Source organism: Schistocerca gregaria, chromosome 5 (genome assembly GCF_023897955.1).
Source record: "Schistocerca gregaria isolate iqSchGreg1 chromosome 5, iqSchGreg1.2, whole genome shotgun sequence".
In the NCBI taxonomy this organism is placed as follows: domain Eukaryota; kingdom Metazoa; phylum Arthropoda; class Insecta; order Orthoptera; family Acrididae; genus Schistocerca; species Schistocerca gregaria.
Genome location: NC_064924.1, coordinates 493,047,470 through 493,068,003, shown reverse-complemented (window position 1 = coordinate 493,068,003; position 20,534 = coordinate 493,047,470). Strand labels below are relative to the sequence as shown.

Here is a 20,534-nt window from a genome sequence, read left to right as displayed (position 1 = left end):
AACCAGGTCCGACAGTGTCTAATCCTGTCATCCGTTAGCTACTAGTCTATGAGCCACTGCTAGACCTGATGATTTCGGGATGAGCCAGAGCTACCAAGAGAGTGCCATCTCCAGGTGTACTTTATCCAGTCTGTAGGCATCACCAAGGGATCTTTGGTTTGGAGCTCCTACATCACGGACTTCACCATCTACCAGAGCAGCTGGCTCTCCAGCACACAAGTGCCCACTGCCTGCTGAACACTTGACATCAGCCTCACATCCACATGCTGATGGGGACCCTGCCACTTGGCTGAGGTGTGGGATCACTCACTGCCACAACCGAGCAAGCCACCTTATGTTATGCTAAGATAGCCATTGCTGCCTGGTCAACACACACCATTGAGTCACCACCCACAACCACTCTATGGGTGTCTTGATGAACAAAGAATGTATTTTCCAATTGAACTACACTAATTCCACAAGTGTCAAGTTTCTGATGTTACACAATCCCCCGTCCTGTACATGCCATCCTGGATTAAGAGATGGACATCCTGATTGTAAATTGGTGTCCACATCATCTACACTGCTGCAATGTGAGCTACTACTACTGCTGCTGGTTGATGCTATTCTCTGCTCTGTGACTGGAGTATGTAGTCCTCATTTTCTGATATGTATGTGCTTACTGGTATCCAGGCTTCAGCAAAGTTCACGTAAACTTGATGAATTGAAACTGTCGGCTGGATCTTTGTGTTTAATGATTAATGTTCCTACCTACTGTACTATCCTAGAAAGATTCAAAGCTAACCTCCCTATTTCATTCCTACTTCCCAAACACAACTGCTGTTTGAAGATATAAGGTAAATGCTGAATTGTATCTGCATAGCTTAGCTTATTAACACCAAGCATAAGGTTTTAATCTGTCATGGAACATAATAAATTAGAGCCCCTATGTTAAGGAAATGTTTCAATATTTAACCCAAGATAGCGAAGGAAATGGGAACAGTTTGCCATTGTGGAATCATAAGTGAATCATTTCCTTTAAGTGGATTTTTACTGGTATATCCAACTTTTAATTTTCTAATCTTGCAACTGTTAAAATTTAAAATTTTACAATTCCCTCAAACAGTCATATTAGCGTACTCCAATTGCATAAACAAGTTCACAAAAACTAAAACACCAAACTATCTTACAAAAATATAAATATGCAAATGAATGTTTTGAGAGGGTTCAAAAGTATCACATTGTAATCTGCAGGAACAAAAAGCTCAAGTCATACAGTGTTATTGGCTGGAGATCCCTGTGGGATTGTCAGCTGCTGAACTGGAGAGGCTTTCCTTCCTTACATTCAGTGTAAAACACTACAATGGTTTTAAATTAATGTTGGTTCTTGAATACTGGCTTCTTATTTTGATGTCATATTGATTTGGCATCTGACTCTTGATCTTGACAACATTGGTGGGTAACATTACACACATGGTACAAGTATCATAGTAAAGTTTCTAGCCATGCGGTGAAGTGACACCTGCCTTATCAATCTCCAACTTTACTAAAGTCAGTAAAACATGAAGAGGGAAGTCTCTTGAAATCTGAAACATTTTGTACTAGACACTGGATTTATTATACTTTCAGTTCACAGAAAACACCCCTATGATGTCCAAAGTTCATTCACAATAAATTAGCCTACACACAATTCCACAACTGCTCTCAAGTTAGCCACAGCTTTTCTGATTTGGTCTCTTTACCACAAAATATTAAATGTTGTCTCATTTCATACAAAACTAACTGAATAGACAATTATTAATTTTTGGGCCTAGTTTCTATGCTCTGATTTGTGACTGTGCATGCTTCACTAACCTGCAACTCACTCTGCAGACTCCCTCACACCAACCATCATGGGTCAAGTTGACAGGTGCCATACTGGTTCTACACTCAGATGATGGGGCATCCTGGTGCCACATGTGGGCTCTGCTCTGGCAGAATATGAGTAAGGGCTGGATTCAAAACCCCAGGAACTGTATCAATATCTCTACCCTAACAACAGCAACATATTTCCTCTGCACAGTGCAAGTATTCTTAAGTGTGCCTCTCCAGTGCAGATAACTGTGATATAAGTGTGTAGAGTTTAGTGCCATGTTTGTATTGTCATTAATGATGAAAGAGAAGGGAGAAAATGAAACCTAAAGCTCGAACATAGCCCACTCCTCTCAAATAGTACTAAAGGGGGTGTCAAGTGTAATGTACCAATCCAACCCAAGATTCACCATCAACAGCATCACATGCCCTCCCTTCATGAATCACTGTGGAGAAGTTTGGAATTAACCAGGACATGTGTTCAAAGTCTGTTGATCATGAACATTACTCTTCTACCTCTCCACCCCTTATCAGCCAAATACTAGTAACGAAAATTTCTTCCTCTGCCAGGAGTCGAACCTGCTACCTGCATATCAAGTGCCAAAAACACAAGAATGTATTAGGGTCCTCAACTATGGAGTGGACTTTCTGCACTGCCTAAATATTTTAAAACATATTTTGTCTTGACACTCACTCCGAAGGTGATCAGATGCAGGCCACAAGCCTGATGGGGTGCATACCTGGTTTAGCAGGACAATACCCAGTATGGCAGGACAACACTTGGAGTAAGTGCAGGCTATTTACCTTCTGGTTGATGCAGATTTTCCCAGGATGGGCTGACATGTAGTTGGCAGATATGGATAGTGCAATGTTACAGAGGAAATTTGTCTTTTAATCCCTGTAAGGTACATTTGTGTGTATTGTAACTGACAGATAAGGATCACAAGCAGGCAAGTGTATTGCAGTGTTCCAAATTAATTTAGTTTTCTTTCCATTCTCTACCTGTTTTGAGACAGATTATTGCTATCTAGCTGAGACAGATTATTGCTATCTAGCTGCATGCACTAATATTTTTCCCTTTTTGTTTTTTTGATGACATTTTTTTAATCATCGAAAATGTTATGTTTGTTTTATGTGTAATCATACAATTTTCTACAGAGCCTATGTGTTTCCTAGTGTTTGCAGTATTGGTCTCTTCTCCAGAGTTTTCTCTAGTTTCATCTGTGTATTACAGTACAGAAGCTAAACATTACACCTTTTATCACATGTTTAGTTCCCAACTATTTGCATTCCTTGTGTCTCAGTTGGGCATTTCACTCTATACAAAGGACCAGCTTGTTGTGACCATTGTTACTACATTTAAGTTGGCTTATCACAGCCCATTTGTAAGACAAATATAAAGAGCAGGGAAGGGCAAAAGTTAATGACAAAATACAGGTATCACAGTTGCTTTATTTGCACATTTGTGACCTTCACTAAGTTGTCTACAATTTCCAAAAACCACAACTCCTAAGCAAAATGATCACTCATCACAATATTTATTTTTCTTTTTTTTACACTGCCATTTAGTTAATTTTAAAACATAATTGCTTCTGTTGTATTTTTATAAAAATACATGCACATAGAAAATATTTGTTGGAAACTAATACATCTTTACAACATTATCTCTTTCCTCTTTTTCACAACTTTATACATAAACACACACACACACACACACACACACACACACACACACACACACACACACAGAGAGATATACATAGTGAATGGCATCACTTATGGCAAACCATTGTAGGTTTTATGTCTTTCAAATGTTAACAATACTGTACTATACTGAGTAATACTTCGCAAACACAATGAACATTTAAAGAAACAGGCAACCTGGATAGCAGCAAGAGCAAAATTTGTCCAACAAAGATACAGTATGACTAAACTGGAAACAGAGGCATCTCTCAAATAACCATCTCTGATGTGATGTTAAAAGAATATAAAATGCTATGGTATAGAAGTATCTGCATAATTGGACAATACTTGGGGCTCATGCAATGTCAGAGAGAATACAGTTAATATGTTATGAAGAATTCAACATTTGAAACAAAAAAGACATTGTTTATCAAACAATTCAGTGTTAAAATCTCATGTTAATCTAGGACTGTTACACATTACCAGAACAATAAGAAAACAATTCATGAACCTTTTCACTTCTTAAGTGGATTGGACTGCTGCAGTTTCTTTCCATATTTTGAAAAAGAAATTTGGGAAATCATATAATACTTGCCATATTGTAGTTTTCCATTCTCCTTAGTAACTACTTCTAGTATGTAATTATACAAGCAGATTTTATTCGGATTTGTTGCCAAGTAATACTGCAAACTACTTTTTTTCCATATTTTCAGTATAAAACTCTGTTTAAATATTCATATAGCAATTTTATCACATCATTTTTCTTATGAGTGAATAAAATCTACACATAACCAATAAAATATGTATTTACATAGACGAATAATATTTTTGTCACTTAAAAATGAGAATATTATTTACAAATATTCCCCAATACAGGAAATGAATTACTCCTATCATAAAATGATTTTCATGCTTCTATTAAAACAGCATTATGATTTCTGACTATTTCCATTTGTCTTCTGTTCTGTAGAACAGTGAGATTCATTCCTAAAATGCATTTTGTATATAAATATATCCAATGTGAAAATCTGGGAAGATGATTCATATAGTACATGACAGCAGAAATGTATAACAGTCTTTTAGAATCCCTATTGGGACAGCATACATGATATTTTAATAAAAGAAATAAAAACTACTCTTAGATTTTCAAAATTCATTTAAATCCATGTCAGAATAAAAAACAACTTGCAATAATGTAAAATATATATTTACTCTTTCTCTCAGGAGAACAGATTTATGAAAGAGCCTGCAAAGTTAGATGAGCTTAATATGACACATCACGTAAAGGATTTGAAAACCAATTCTACGCAGCAGCGTGAATGTGAAGGAAATAAGTGTAAAATTACTGTAACTGAAGGAGATGAATATTATAAACTACGTAAATAAATACATTGTGTGGGGCTGAAAAACAATCTGAACATCAGCTTTCAAATTGGAAATGGAAATAATAACTATCAGTGATGTATTCTTTTCTTTTTTGTGTATACCTTTCTTTAACTCTCTTTCAGCTAAGAGCACTAATGTTAAAATTTATTAATTTTTCTTGTTGTTGTACAGTATGTCAATTATCATGTCTTACATTTTAAAAACCAAGCGACTTTTTCACTACCCATCCCAATATCATCTGTTTTCGTACTTAATTACTATATTACATGGTTCTTAATAAATACATATTTTACACATATCTAACACTATATACAATACCATTTCTATATCATAGTGAACACTACTGTTCATTATCATCTTGCTCTAAAATATTTTTGAATGAAAATGGGGCAAAAAGGTACCCAGCACCAGAATAAAACTTGCTCATGAATTCCACCCTGCAACAAAAAGAATAAATTACACTTTTTATTTTCTATTTAATAAGATATAATTTCTCAAAATACTGTATAAATAGTAAAATCATTTTGTAATAGATTCTTATTTATTTACCTGATTTATAAAACCCAAGTGCCCTGTTTCCATAAATTTGATTGGTGGTGGTGGTGGTGGGGGGGGGGGGGAGGTGGGTGCTGGGAGAGACATCACAAAAACAGCAATAACACAATTAAACAAGTAACATTCACAGTAAAGAGGTACGTAAGACCAGTGCTATGGCAAGAATTAACAAATCATTCATTCCTTCTACAGTCTGTGTACTTTTCCTGCAGTACCTTTGATACAATCTGTCTAGAGTGAAGGTTGCTCTCTTATTGGGTAACTATTGTTGTATAACGTTTCGTAGTTTACAGTTTCTATATTTCTTTACTGCTGGTCACTGTGGACTTAGAGGACACAGTAGCACCTTGATGGATTCTCATTTGTGAAATTGTCATGAAAATAATTTCTCGTGAGATGCTAAACCATTAAAAAAAATAATAGTTTACCCAGCAGTTCCACAGCATAATGACTAATGCTCTCTACTTGTAACCAAGAAGTTGCATGTTCAGTACTTACAAAATTGTAATTTTTTAAAAGTAAATCTTTATCTTAAATTTAACTTCTGATTGTTGAATGACTAATTTCAATCATTGCATTAATTTCATTATTTTGCACAAATTTAATAAAGTGAATTTGTATTAAAAATGGAATTTTGGTAAGGTTGTGTTTACATTTTCTCATGATGAGGAAAGAATTTATGTTTTAAATGTTTGTGTACCAATAACCATCCAATAAAATGTACATTTTGTTTTGGGACCAATGAATGGCAAATACTGAGTTAGAAAAACTTTTTGTGAGCTTAGTTACCCTATTTCTATTCAGTGGATGTAGAAAGAATTCAGCAGATGTTTTGTCACTTCTCACTGCTGCCAGTCTGATTGAGGGGGTAGACATGTTCAATATAATTTCATATTCATCACTACAAGTAAGTTCCACATACAAACATAAGCATATTCATAATGAGCTTTCATGGAACTCTGTAACTTCTGTGTGACATTTCTACCATAACAAATGTCCATCATGAAACATATGTTGTTTAACACAAATGCAACTGCTTTGGCCCAGCCCTTCTCCTTCATAACTTCAAGCGATCTGTTCTGTCGATAGATTTTTTAATATTTGTACCTATTGGTGACTAGGCACATCTTTCTCTGCAAGGACTTTGTCCAATGAATGTAATTTTCAGGTAGTTTTACCACAGTTATTGCCAATCTGGAATGAATGAGCACAGGTGACTACACATATGTTGCTGCATCCATGTGTGACTGGGTCTGGCCTTTGCACTCTCCTGCCGGTGGTGCATTTGATTTGTTCCATAATGTTACTACACTACTGATAGGGTAAATGGCTGAAATCTATGGAGCATGGCACTCCACCTTACAACACTGTTTGGAAAGTATATTTCATGCCATTTGTCATCTCCGGAGAGAACCAATTCACTCTCACATCTGATGCAGCCGACTGGCACTGGCTTCAGTACAAAACTGATATAAATTATAATACCGATGAGTGATGCCACACAATTAAAAATTCCATTTCATTTTTTGTAATTTATTTTCCCACCTATGCAGATCAAGATAGCCGTCATGAACAGCAGGCTTAGAGATACTGGTCAACACTATGCATCTGGAAGGACGAAGTCCAAAGCAAAAGCTGAAAAAAGACCTGTTATATCAATAATACCTAAACTATGAGTTTTTTAATGTTCAGAATGATGTTACCGAATGTAAATAAATTCAAGTAGAAAACTTATAGAAGCTGCACCTCATTGTATATATGATGGCAGTAGACTCACTACATAATATATGCAACTTTTTCCAATTTAGCTACACTTTCTACAAGTGATACTGTACATGAATAGATAGCAAGTCCTCCCACTTCAGACACATTGTCTTCCATCCCAAGTGAAGTTACAAGCTTGGCAAGCCCTCTCTCTCCTGAGATATCTTCTTTATGCCAAAGAGAGGTGGAAAGTATAACATGTGCTTGTGATGTTATTACATATTCCATGAGCTAACCTTTAAACAAAAGTGATAACAAAGTGCGACAAATGAACAGTAAGTTTTTGTCAAGTGTACAACAAAGAAATTAAACCATGGTTCTGTAAAAAATCATTTTTCACATACAGTCATAAACTAACAAATAAACCTAACATGAGAGGATGGTTTTGTTGCTCAGCATATAAAGGGAAACTTTTCTGTTTTGTTTGTGAAGTTACAGATTCAGATGATTTGTCATGGTTTATGAAAGACAGACCAGATGACTGGAAGACATGAATATTTTGTTGAAATGGCATGAAATTTGACATTCTTCTTGCCCAACATATACATAGTCATGGAAATAAGGGAAAGGGATATATGTAACTAACTAGTACTTTGCTGCAGTTATCTGATCAAGACCTCAGCACGGGATATGCCTTTTATAAATCATAACGTGCATGTGCCCAAACAATGCAGTCCAAATTTTCTAATATGGAAGCAAAAGCCGAAGTCCTGACCAGCTGTGAAGAATATAAGCAACAAACTTCAAGACAACACAAGCAAATTACAAAGTACGATCATTTTGGTGGCTCTACTACACTGAATGAAATTAAAGGAAATCAAACACCTGGCCAAAATTTTGAAATTCAGATTTTACTGTCATAACTGATAATGTCCGGTCTGTATAAGCTACACACATTGATGCATACCATCAAGTGACTAATGTTTTTTGGAATGCTTCAGCAATTTGACTCTAACAGCAGACGAGATCTTGAAAAGAACTCCAATTATCGTCAGTGCCTACCCAGATGACATAGAAGAAAGCCTAGGTGATGAACTGGCGCAGTTTTTTGAGCTGCTCAAAACAAATGTGGCTGTTGCTATTGACAGCAAAAAACATGAGCCCCTGGAACTCCAGCTTTATAAACTTTTAATGAAAAATTCATCAGAACCATGTTTCCCAAATGTAGAAACAGTCTTAAGCATGATTACCAACTCCAGTGGGGAGTATCCTTTTCCAACATTAAAGCATATAAAAATTGAGGTAAGGGATGCCATGGGACAAGAATATCTAAATGATCTCAACTTAAATAACAATGATGAGACTAGTATTCTCTCTAAATTTGTCCAAATTAAATCAAGAAAAGTTATTTTTGTAATGTATTGTTTCATTTTATATCCTAAAACCAAAGGCATCTTCTTAGCATTTTCTACAGGCTCCATGCGGGCTTAATCTGACTACCTATGTAAGACAAATGTTATGTTTTACAACAATCAGCACTATTTCTTGTTATGTTAAAGCAGGAAATCCTACCAAAGAAAATCTTAGCTGCTGCTTAAACACTTCTTTGAAATTCCTCCATGTGTAATTACTTCCTATGAATGTATTATGCATGTATGTTGAGCAAACATGTATGTATCACCTATCACTCATCACAGGATGGGTGTTTGCAATGGTGACCAACATGTTCACTGAACTGCATAGCAGTGGACAAATTTCTTTTATCAGCACACAAAGTGGCAGTAAATATGCTTTCAGTTTTAGAGAAACCAGAAACCATTACTTTTGCTTCCCCCCTCCCCGATCTCATTGTTATATAAAAGCTTTTTAACTGGCACATGGTATGGCACCTCCTCTTGTGGCTCCTTCAGCCACCTGCTGGCCTCCAGTTGCAGGCCAGTGTCCTGGGAAGGAAGCACCCTGAGGAACTCTTTCCTCGTAAGGAGTGCCACAGGAGTGGCTGGCCCTCAGTGGATAGGGAGCTGATACTCTCAAAGGGGGTGTAGAGGAACCAATTGGAGAAGTACAACCAACCAGCAGGGGAGTGGGTGCAGTTGAGTGGCTCTGAGCACCAAATGTAGAATACATGGAGGTCAATGGCACAATCACTAAAGAGGATGATGATGTTATAGCAGTAGCATACAGCGTTCTCATTTGTAGCATGTAGAAGATTGTATTTCTTCATGGCTTCTTGATATGTGAGGCAGTCAAGAGTCTTGTAATCCTGGATTTTCTTTTCTCATTTGAAAATGGTGCAGTCTTGTGAATTGGAGGAATGGTGCTCCCCACAGATGTGAAGAGACACCCAAAGAATGTTTGCATGCAAGTGATGGCCACAATTACTACAGATGGGGCTGGTGTTTCAATGTGAGGACATGTGGCCAAATCACATGCACTGAAGCACTGCATAGGAGGAGGAATATACAGTTTGGCATCACAATGATACACCTTCTAAGGCAATGTGTCACATTGAAAGGCCAAGAGGAAGGCTCCAGTATCCAGCCTGTTGACTTCTTGTTCCCAGTGGACACACCAGACAAAGCACACACCTCATGGCTCCAAATTAGCATACAACTTGCCAGCAGTCTGTAAAAGGAAATCTCTGTGGAAAATGATACTCTGTACCATATTCAGATTTTTATGGGGGAGGTTATAGTTACAGGAATGCCACCCAGCTTGTCGCAGGCGAACAGCACCTGCGACTAAGAAGGGAGACCATTTTAAACAGAATGGAACCACTTTTCACTTTTAAAATTGCTGCCACATCCCCAAATCTTTCCTTGAGATGTTCTATGAAGAAAGATAATTCTGTAATCAAAAAAGAATCTCCATCCACCCTAGAACAAACCACACATTGGGGGAGGTATTTGTCACCTTATCTTTGAGCCCAATGTTCCTCACATGCCATAGCCAGGAAAGGGAACATTTTGGGGTCATTCTTCTAGGAATTGTAATATGACTTAGCTTCTGAAAAGACTGTTGGGGCCTTGTGGCCACCAGCAGAAGACAGTTTAATTTGCTTCATGTGCAAGTCTTCTGCCTTGGTACCACCCACTCTGAATGGGAGCTCTCCCCACTGGCACCACCCACCCAAAGCAACAGTAACCTGGCCAGTACACATTGCCCTGGAGTCCCCATGCCCCAGCTATGGTGGCCACATATTCCTTTGCTTGCATGGGGAGTTTCCAGCTCAGGCACCAACAATGTGATCCCAGCACTGTGCAGGTATTTGTCGAAATCCCCACAATGGAATGTTTACCATGATGCATTTTGGTCATAGACAGTACCACTACAAGAAAGAAGGGCACAAAGGTAAAAAAGCACAAAAAGTAGAATATACACCACACTGGGTGACCTTCCTTGCATGAGCTACATGTCTGTAAAATTTAGAAAAGGAGTAGGAAGTCACACCCAACAAGGGGAGCATATAATTAATATTTAACAGCTGTAGAAGGCCGGAAGGTAAGAAAATGAGTGTCCAAAACACAAATCAGAATCAAGCACAATTGGTACCAAGAATATCATCCAGTGGAAAGGTAGAGAGGAAAAAAAAAAAAGAAATAGGATAAAGATAGACTTGCAGCACAGAAAGGGAAGTAGTGCTGCAAGGTGGGGGTGGGGGGGGGGGGGGGGGGGCTGGCGGGAAGCAATGGTGGCCAAGCAACCAAGCAAGTACTCAATGCTCCCCCCCCCCCCCCCCCTTACCCTGGGAGGGTGTTAATAAATGGCTTGGTGCTAGGTATATGTGAAAATACGGGCAATATAATCATATAATGTTCATTACTGTCAGTGCAGTATCTTTGAGGCCAGTTAAAACTACAAGGTGGTTATAATTACACTTTCGCTACTTGAGTGACTGTAGATGGAAAACTATTTACCATCTGGATGTCAAACTTTATAGGAATGATGTTCAGACTGTGTGCTGCAGGATTTGCATTCTTAGTAGATATTATCATGGCTGATGTTAGGTGCCAGTATTGGTACAGCTACGCAGGGCTGAAATATAGGCATTGGTATGCATTACAGTTGCCCATAATCAATAGGATCTGGAAAAGGTGAGCATAGCTTTACTCATAAAGCTGTTTTATCAAAACAATAGCAATAGCAATAGTGGTGCTGCTATTCACGAGTATCAATGCATTAAAGAAATATAGAGAGGTCCATTTTCTGCATCGGGCTGAAGAACATGATTTTGAAGTTTGAATTAACTGATGATTTGGGAATTGCTCCAGGAAGAGGCTCAGAGCCAATTGCACCACAAATTGTTGTTGAAATTGCTGTTGCCATGGCTGAGAATACTAGACACAATATCGTGTCGGCTTAACATTCTGTGATCCATCGTTTGAAAAATGCTGAAAACAATTGCAAAATGGTATTTCTAGTTAGGTTGCAGGCTGTCATGTATCAATGTGGTCATCACATTGAGAATGTTTGTAACTTGGAATGTAAACATAGTTTACAATTATCAAACAACATACACTTCTACGGAAACTGAAAGTGTTTCTTTCAGTGGTTTAGTTGTTGTTTCTCTTGCACATTTCCTTGCAAATGTTTCAACATAGTTTCATTGTCCTACGATCACTTGTTTTTTTATGGGGGCTCCTCTCAAGTAGTAAAAGTTAAAGTATAACCACCCTCTATCTCACTCCCGATTACAATCAGTATTTGCAACTTTTCTTGTGTGTTGAAAATCCTCCTGATAGGTGTTCACATTTTGATGTAACTGTTGGTAGGTGTATGATTCAAGGAACATAAAGTAACAATTTTTATTGATTTATTTAATGATTAACATCAATTTTGCTCACTCAACTGGAAATGCCACCATCTTCCCTAGTGTCTAAAAGGGCTAACAAACACCCTTGATTTCATTCATTCACCATGTTCCATAGATTCCATCAAAAAGCAGAACCTTCATTACATACACTTGTACATAATACAAATAAATTTGTGGTAACACTATGTTGTCACTTTTATCATGCTCAGACCTCAGCAGCTGCTATAGTAACAGGACGCGATGTGCTGGCGTGAACCATCGTGATTCAACTCACCTGAGTTGGCACTCAGAAGTGCAGGTCTGGCCACCAGGTGGCGACAAGACTGAACGTTGAAGACACTATTGTATCGGGACTGACAAGCAGCATACCTAACATGATCCCTGAGCAAAGTGCAACTGGTCTCATTTAGCTATTGTGTTTACTCATATTAACTTGACTCTGCTCTTTAGGCACTCTGCATTCTTTTGGACTTGGTGTGGCATTGTACTATGACTCTGTATGGAACAGCTACACTATTTTCTCAATAAGTGATTATGCTCTAGGAGTGCACTTATTTGTGTGTGTAGTTACTACGCAAGAGGTGACAAGCACAGTGGAACATTCATGTGGGTTTTTCATCTATTTGGTGATTGTCATCAGGTGCATCCTTAGAGACTGTACTTCAAAAATTTTACTGCAGCATCTGGAAAGTCAGAGGCTTCTCAAGTTGCAACAGCAGGAACAAGCAGTCGTTCCTATTAGAAAGGCCTCAGCAATCTGGCTCACCTGCCTCCTTTCCCCACCTTTTATGAGTTTGCTTAGGGTTGGGAGATATGCGAGAAACACCTTCAAGGTAATGGATGCCAATTACTATTACTGGTGTACTCATGTTATTTCCATGAGAGGGGAATTTTATCAGTGCAGGAAGCAGCTCCATCAATAGTACCAGGCTTGGGCTAAGGAGTTGCAAGGTCTTAGTCAAAAACTGCTGTTTTGTTGCTTCTCAATAAGCAGTCTTGTGCTGGTAATATGGTTAGGGATGCTATCATTAAATTGACTCTTGATAAAGAGGTCCACCAACAGGTGTTGCAACTTGAAGATTCTATCTTGGGATAAGTCCTCCCTGTAGCACAACTGTTTCAAGTTTCTCATGTGATCAGCAGTCAGTTGGATTCTTGGGCAGACGTGGCCACTGTCAACTTGGCACTGGCATTCCAGTACAACTTTGGAAGCAGACATTGCTGTGTTGCAGCACAGTTGGCTGCCACGCTCCACAGAAACACATGCGTGGTGGATTGGTTCCTGCTAGCCCCTGCCTTCCTGCCCTGCTTCTTTCATTCAACATGACCTACCAGCCTGTCTAAGCATTAGACTTCTTGGTACCGCTGCAGGGAGAAAGGACACAGTGTGATGGGATGTAACATAGAGTCAGCTCCGACTATGACTTAGTCCTATTTCATTCTGAAAGTGTGGTGTCACTGCCAGACACCACACTTGCTAGGTGGTAGCCTTTAAATTGGCTGCGGTCCGTTAATATACGTCGAACCCGCGTGTCACCACTATCAGTGATTGCAGACCGAGTGCCACCAAACGGCATGTCTAGTCTAGAGAGACTCCCTAGCACTCGCCCCAGTTGTACAGCCGACTTTGCTAACAATGGTTCACCGTCTACATACGTTCTCATTAGCAGAGACGACAGTTTAGCATAGCCTTCAGCTACATCATTTGCTACGACCTAGTATGGCATCATATTCAATAACTATGAATGTATTCTGAACAGATAATATTGTGAATCATGTACCGTCAAGAGCGGCATTATTAATGGAGTAAAGTTAAGAATCAAACTAATTACATCCCCTTTCTGAATTCGAATTCCTTGTCATGTTCCAGACCTCACGTCAGTATAGTCCTTCCCTCCTCACACCAGCCTGCATGAGCTAAAACGCATGCATTTCGGCCTCCCACTAGTAACACGGTGTTGGCTCTTCTGCCAACACAACAGAAAGCACATCCTGTTAGCAACAGATTGAAAATAAACAGTGGCTTTCTGTGTAGTTTTAAGTTCAGCTCAAATAAGTGCGCTGTCATATAAGGGAGAAAAGGTAAGTCATTGATCCAGTTTTCATTTTTCAATTCAGGAAAGCTCTTTGGATCATTTCCACTCTTGATGCAAAAAAAGTGCTGCAGTACTTTCCCATGACTTAGCCAACAAACATCCATATGATACAATAAATCCTCAAATTTCGTGCCACATAAATTCCTGAAATACCCAGTGTTTCAGCCCTCTTGATTGGATGAAGCTGCTAACAGAAATCACAATTGACATGGTATGGTCCTATGCCAGAACTTTGCTATGTAACACTTGTTGACAAATAATATAGTGGAATTTGCTTATTGTTTTTCTGGCAATTTTTCCAGCAGTGATACTGCACCAATCTTATTTCCCCACATAAAAGCTGCTTCATTGGTGCAAATGGCCACAATATTTTCAAAACTCAAACCCAGTTTCTTTGTGACAAATATTTTCACTTTGCTGAAGATGTCTCTGCCGGATGTTCGCCCTTACACAGAACACAATCCAGCCTGTTGTTCTGTGATACTGAAATTGTTATCAATGCCACAGATGAGAAATAAAAGCTGTGCAGTATCATTTATGTCAGTATTGTCATCCACGGCTAATGAGTAGTATTTGAATTCTTCAGCTTTCTTTCTTAACTGGTCATAAAAGTTAGTAGAAATATCATGCACTTTTCTTTGAATTGTCATCTTGGACAAGCTTACACTCTCAAAAATTTGATTTTTTTTCTGGATATAGTTCTGATACAATGATCATCATGCTCCCCCCCCCCCCCCCCCCCCCTCCCTTTTTTTAAGAAATCACCTTCCATGAAAGGTTTTCCAGTGGCAGCAATTTCTTTAGAAATTAAGAAGTTTACTTTTGCAGCCACTTCACTCTCTGTCTTTCCTTTCTTTAAATATTGCTGTTGGCTAGACAAAGATTTTAGCAAATTCGACACCTTGATTTTCCTCTCGTTATCATCCATCTTCATCAAATCAGCATACTTTGATTCAAAATGACATCAGATATTAAATTCTTTTACAGCTGCAATTGATTCACAGCAAACAAAACAAAATACAAAAAGTAATTATCTGTTCACTCCCTATTAAATACACTGCATTGAGACACAATTTTTCATTTGCGATTGTTGACACCTACTCTTTCTGGCCACCTTGAGAGGACATTAATAATTAAAACTTTTACTTTACCATGCACGCACATGTAAAAGTAGAAGGCTCATGACAAGCTATAAGTAAAGTGGTATGTTCGCCTCAATACATCAAAATCTGAACGTCAAACAAAGGACAATAATTTTATTCTTTCATCAATGCTATGTCAGCAATATTAATTTGACATGAGTACAACAAACACACAGGCATATATATGACTGAAGTCTAAAGGTAATGTACAAACATTAGTCATAAATTAAATTCAAATACTGTGAGACTACCTTACCACATGACACAGACACCATAGTACAGTACCTTGGTAGTTTTTTCCTCTTTCAGCAACCTTTGTAATAAGTATTGGAAACACCTCATGTGTTGCTTGAAAGCAGAACAGTCACATGCAAGGTTTGCCTGTGTGTGTATGAAATAACTGGTTTATATCCACAACTGTCCACAAGGGACAGCAGATCAAGCAGGCTCCCATAAGATCCAAATTCTCAACTTATCCACACACTAGAAATGTGTCCCTTGCCCCCATACTCATGACATTTCACCAATTCCTGTAAGAGTTCAAGCATGGTGTGCATCTGCACTGAAGAGACATTGGCTGTCTCATCTTAATTTTGTATATATATGTGGTGCCTGTTCTTGGAGATACATGTGTCTGATGGGAGTTGTGTTATGGTGGTCCACGCAGTTGCAATGACCACTGTGTCTGGATGGCTCAGTGGTCAGAGCATCTGCCTAGTAAGCAGGAGACTTGGGTTCAAATCCTGGTCCATGACAAATTTTCATCTTTTCCCATCAATGTCAATCAATGCCCGGTCACAACCGAGGTCTTCCTCTGTGTCTTAATTCATAACGGCTGCCGAATCAAAAATGGTGTTTTTTCTTTTGGACATGTCTGATAGAGAAGACACCTCATATACATTTAATTGCTGCTAGTCCAAAGTTTGCAGGCGAATGGAATGTTACTGACTGTGGCTGGAAACTTCATAGCCACGGAGAGCATCTTACTGGATTCTGAGGCTGCTTTTGGGTGCATATTGATCAACTGTCATAGAAGCCTATTTCTGACATCCATACATTCTAAACTTCTGTTCCACACCAAGTTGTCTTAAAGTAGAAAGAGCAATAATTTTCTTTAAATAAAATTCAAAATTAGCACCCAATCACGATGGGGAACTGATGGTGTGGCCTTCGACCAGATCTTCTCCACAGAAGACCTCCCCCACACCTTGGTGATGGATAACAGCCAAAATATTATTTCACAGGCTTTTCAGTTAAAAGGAGCCTTGTATAGACTTTCAGAATGCTGATGAAGAGCTTTCAAAATGTTGTTCAAGGAGTACATTGGAGACACCCTCATGGCAAAAGCACTCTGATGTTGTCTTAGTTCATACAGGCCGATGCCGATTGGTGAGGGGAACCTGTCTGAGCTGCTGCACAGGCACCAGCCGCACATGGCACTGCACCTCCTGCTGCCTACCCACACCCACCTAAATCGCCTCCATCTCCATGCTACACTCTGGGGACCCCTGTTTCGGCTTGCAGTTCTGGGTGTCATGAGCATTGTATTCTGGTGGTCATCCATGCTCAGGGGTTCAGTGAGTCCTCACACTGGTGGAGGACATACAAGTGTCCTTCCGTCGCAACCAACCACACCTGCAAGTGGACGATCAGCCTCCACTTCCCTTCACACACACCTCTCAAGCCTTCCGCCAGCTTGGAGTCGGAGTTTTTGGGTTCTCCTGAATTCTGTGGGGGCACCTTCCCTGTATTTGGCCCAACCTCCTGCTCCCTACTCAACCACAACCTCACCTGCTATTTTTTCCAGCCTCCCACAAGAGAGTTAGTTCCTGGTTTCTGAGGAGTTTATGTGACAGGCAGGAAAACTGGATAGTTCACAATTACTGTGTCAGCCAGTTCCTTCTCTCACCCCAAGGCACTGGATGCCCACTCGGACCTAATTCCAATACCAGAACGCCCCTGTGGCTGGTGCCACACAATCAGGCATCTGCCCGTGACAGGTTCTTCACTGCCACGCCAACTTCCAGCCCTACTGTATTTTATGGACTATCAGATGCACTTTCTCTTATAAAAATTGTCTCCAAAATTTGGTGCATCTTATATTCTAAATTAATATAAAAATGTCCTGTGTTTGATTTAAAATTGCTCCCAGTCTTCAAAATGGCCATATATTCGATACTATGGGAAACCTATCTCTATATGGCACATTGGATTCAACTAGAAGCAGCAGTGCACCGATGCAACAAACATGAGTTATGGGCATTCATAAGCTTCCTAACACTCCCTCCCTCCATCACGCCATCACAAACCCAGAACACTGCCTCGCCTACGATGTGTCATTGCAGTCTACAGTACCAGTGAATGTGAAAGTGGTTTAGGTTATCAGTAACATTACAATATTTTTTTCTTTCATTCCAATTGATTCGTAGTGAGGAGGTCTTCCAGGATGTGGAACATGTCAGAAAAACAACAATACATGACAAATATTTACAACTAAAACAAATAAGCTAATGTACCATTCCACAGGTCCCAAGTGGAAAGAGCGTCATTTTTAATGAACACTATATGAAAGTCATTTTACAAATACTAATGCACTGAATTTAAAATAAAAAAGGTTTTTATTTATTTATAAGGTAATAAACATGTAATACAACTACTATAATACTTATTTGCAATGAACACATTACTGCACTGAAATGGGGCAGAAGTTAGATTGTACTTACACACACACACACACACACACACACACACACACACACACACACACACACCTCTATCCATACATACATACATACATACATACATACACACACAGACACAAGCAGACATATTTAAAGGCAAAGAGTTTGGGCAGAGATGTCAGTTGAGGCGGAAGTGTGGAGGCAAAGATGATGTTGAATGACAGGTGAGGTATGAGTGGCGGCAACTTGAAATTAGCGTAGACTGAGGCCTGGTGGATAACGAGAAGAGAGGATATATTGAAGGGCAAAAAAGTTCCCATCTCCGGAGTTCGGATAGGTTGGTGTTGGTGGGAAGTATCCAGATAACCCGGACGGTGCCACAGGGTGATCCTCATTACCAACAAACAGTGTCTGCCTGTGTCCATTCATGCGAATGGACAGTTTGTTGCTGGTCATTCCCACATAGAAAGCGTCACAGTGTAGGCAGGTCAGATGGTAAATCACTTGTGTGCTTTCACACGTGGCTCTGCCTTTGATCGTGCACACCTTCCGGGTTACAGGACTGAAGTAGGTGGTGGTGGGAGGGTGCATAGGACAGGTTTTACACCGGGGGCGGTTGCAAGGGTAGGAGCCAGAGGGTAGGGAAGGTGGTTTGGGAATTTCATAGGGATGAACCAAGAGGTTACGAAGGTTAGGTGGACGGCGGAAAGACACTCTTGGTGGAGTGGGGAGGATTTCATGAAGGATGGATCTCATTTCGGGGCAGGATTTTAGGAAGTCGTATCCCTGCTGGAGAGCCACATTCAGAGTCTGATGCAGTCCCGGGAAGTATCCTGTCACAAGTGGGGCACTTTCGCGGTTCTTCTGTGAGAGGTTCTGGGTTTGAGGGGATGAGGAAGTGGCTCTGGTTATTTGCTTCTGTACCAGGTCGGGAGGGTAGTTGTGGGATGCGAAAGCTGTTTTCAGGTTGTTGGTGTAATGGTCCAGGGATTCAGGACTAGAGCAGATTCGTTTGCCACGAAGGCCTAGGCTGTAGGGAAGGGACCGTTTGATATGGAATGGGTGGCAGCTGTCATAATGGAGGTACTGTTGCTTGTTGGTGGGTTTGATGTGGACGGATGTGTGAAGCTGGCCATTGGACAGATGGAGGTCAATGTCAAGGAAAGTGGCATGGGATTTGGAGTAGAACCAGGTGAATCTGATGGAACCAAAGGAGTTGAGGTTGGAGCGGAAATTCTGGAGTTGTTCTTCACTGTGAGTCCAGATCATGACGATGTCATCAATAAATCTGTACCAAACTTTAGGTTGGCAGGCTTGGGTAACCAAGAAGGCTTCCTCTAAGCGACCCATAAATAGGTTGGCATACGAGGGGGCCATCCTGGTACCCATGGCTGTTCCCTTTAATTGTTGGTATGTCTGGCCTGAAGAAGTTGTGGGTCAGGATGAAGCTGGCTAAGGTGATGAGGAAAGACGTTTTAGGTAGGGTGGCAGGTGACCGGCGTGAAAGGAAGTGCTCCACTGCAGCGAGGCCCTGGACATGCGGGATATTTATGTATAAGGAACTGGCATCAATGGTTACAAGGATGGTTTCCGTTGGTAACAGACTGGGTACGGATTCCAGGCGTTCGAGAAAGTGGTTGGTGTCTTTGATGAAGGATGGGAGACTGCATGTAATGGGTTGAAGGTGTTGATCTACATAGGCAGAAATACGTTCTGTGGGGGGCTTGGTAACGAGCTACAATGGGGCGGCCAGGATGTTTGGGTTTGTGAATTTTAGGAAGTAGGTAGAAAGTAGGAGTTCGAGGTGTCGGTGGGGTCAGGAGTTTGATGGACCAGGTGAAAGGCTTTGTAGGGGGCCTAAGGTTCTGAGGATTCCTTGAAGCTCCGCCTGGACATCAGGAATGGGATTACCTTGGCAAACTTTGTATGTAGAATTGTCTGAAAGCTGACGCAGTCCCTCAGCCACATACTCCCGACGATCAAGTACCACGGTCGTGGAACCCTTGTCAGCCGGAAGAATGATGATGGATCGGTCAGCTTTCAGATCACGGATAGCCTGGGCTTCAGCTGTGGTGATGTTGGGAGTAGGATTAAGGTTTTTCAAGAAAGATTGAGAGGCAAGGCTGGAAGTGAGAAATTCCTGGAAGGTTTGGAAAGGGTGATTTTGAGGAAGAGGAGGTGGGTCCTGCTGTGATGGAGGACGGAACTGTTCCATGCAGGGTTCAATCTGGATAGTGTCTTGGGGAGTTGGATCATTAGGAGTGGGATCAGGATTATTTTTCTTCGTGGCAAAGTGATATTTCCAGCAGAGACTACGAGTGTGGGACAGTAAATCTTTGACAAGGGCAGTTTGGTTGAATCTGGGAGTGGGGCTGAAGGTGAGGCCTTTGGATAGGACAGAGGTTTTCGGATTGGGAGACTACTGAATTGGGGTGTTGTGGTTCCAGATTGTGTTGACTAGAATTTTGAGGTGTTGGGGGGAGTGTAGCTGGAAGTGGGAGATTGAGTAGATGGGAGAGACTGGGTCTCTGTGCAATAAAAGGCGATTGAGGTTTGTTGGAAAGGCTGTGGAGGGTGAGTGAGTTGCCTTTCCGGAGGTGGGAAACCAGGAGATTGGATAGTTTTTTGAGGTGGAGGGTGGCAT

General features: G+C 40.3%; 1 protein-coding gene and 1 non-coding gene across 8 annotated transcripts in view; one reads left to right on the top strand and one right to left on the bottom strand.

Annotated features, from left to right (window-relative positions):
* Nucleotides 1-3,262: 3,262 nt before the first annotated feature.
* The window catches only part of LOC126272722 (V-type proton ATPase 116 kDa subunit a 1), a 610,777-nt gene continuing 593,505 nt past the window's right edge, over nt 3,263-20,534 (bottom strand). For all 7 annotated transcript variants that reach the window (XM_049975766.1, XM_049975767.1, XM_049975765.1 and 4 more), the window contains one exon: nt 3,263-5,336. In XM_049975766.1, the coding sequence (XP_049831723.1) occupies nt 5,240-5,336 (97 nt within the window). In that variant the 3' untranslated portion in view covers nt 3,263-5,239. The remainder of the gene's footprint in view (nt 5,337-20,534) is intronic.
* On the top strand, nt 15,893-15,965 carry Trnat-agu (transfer RNA threonine (anticodon AGU)). The gene has a single exon. It is a non-coding gene; the product is annotated as a tRNA-Thr (tRNA).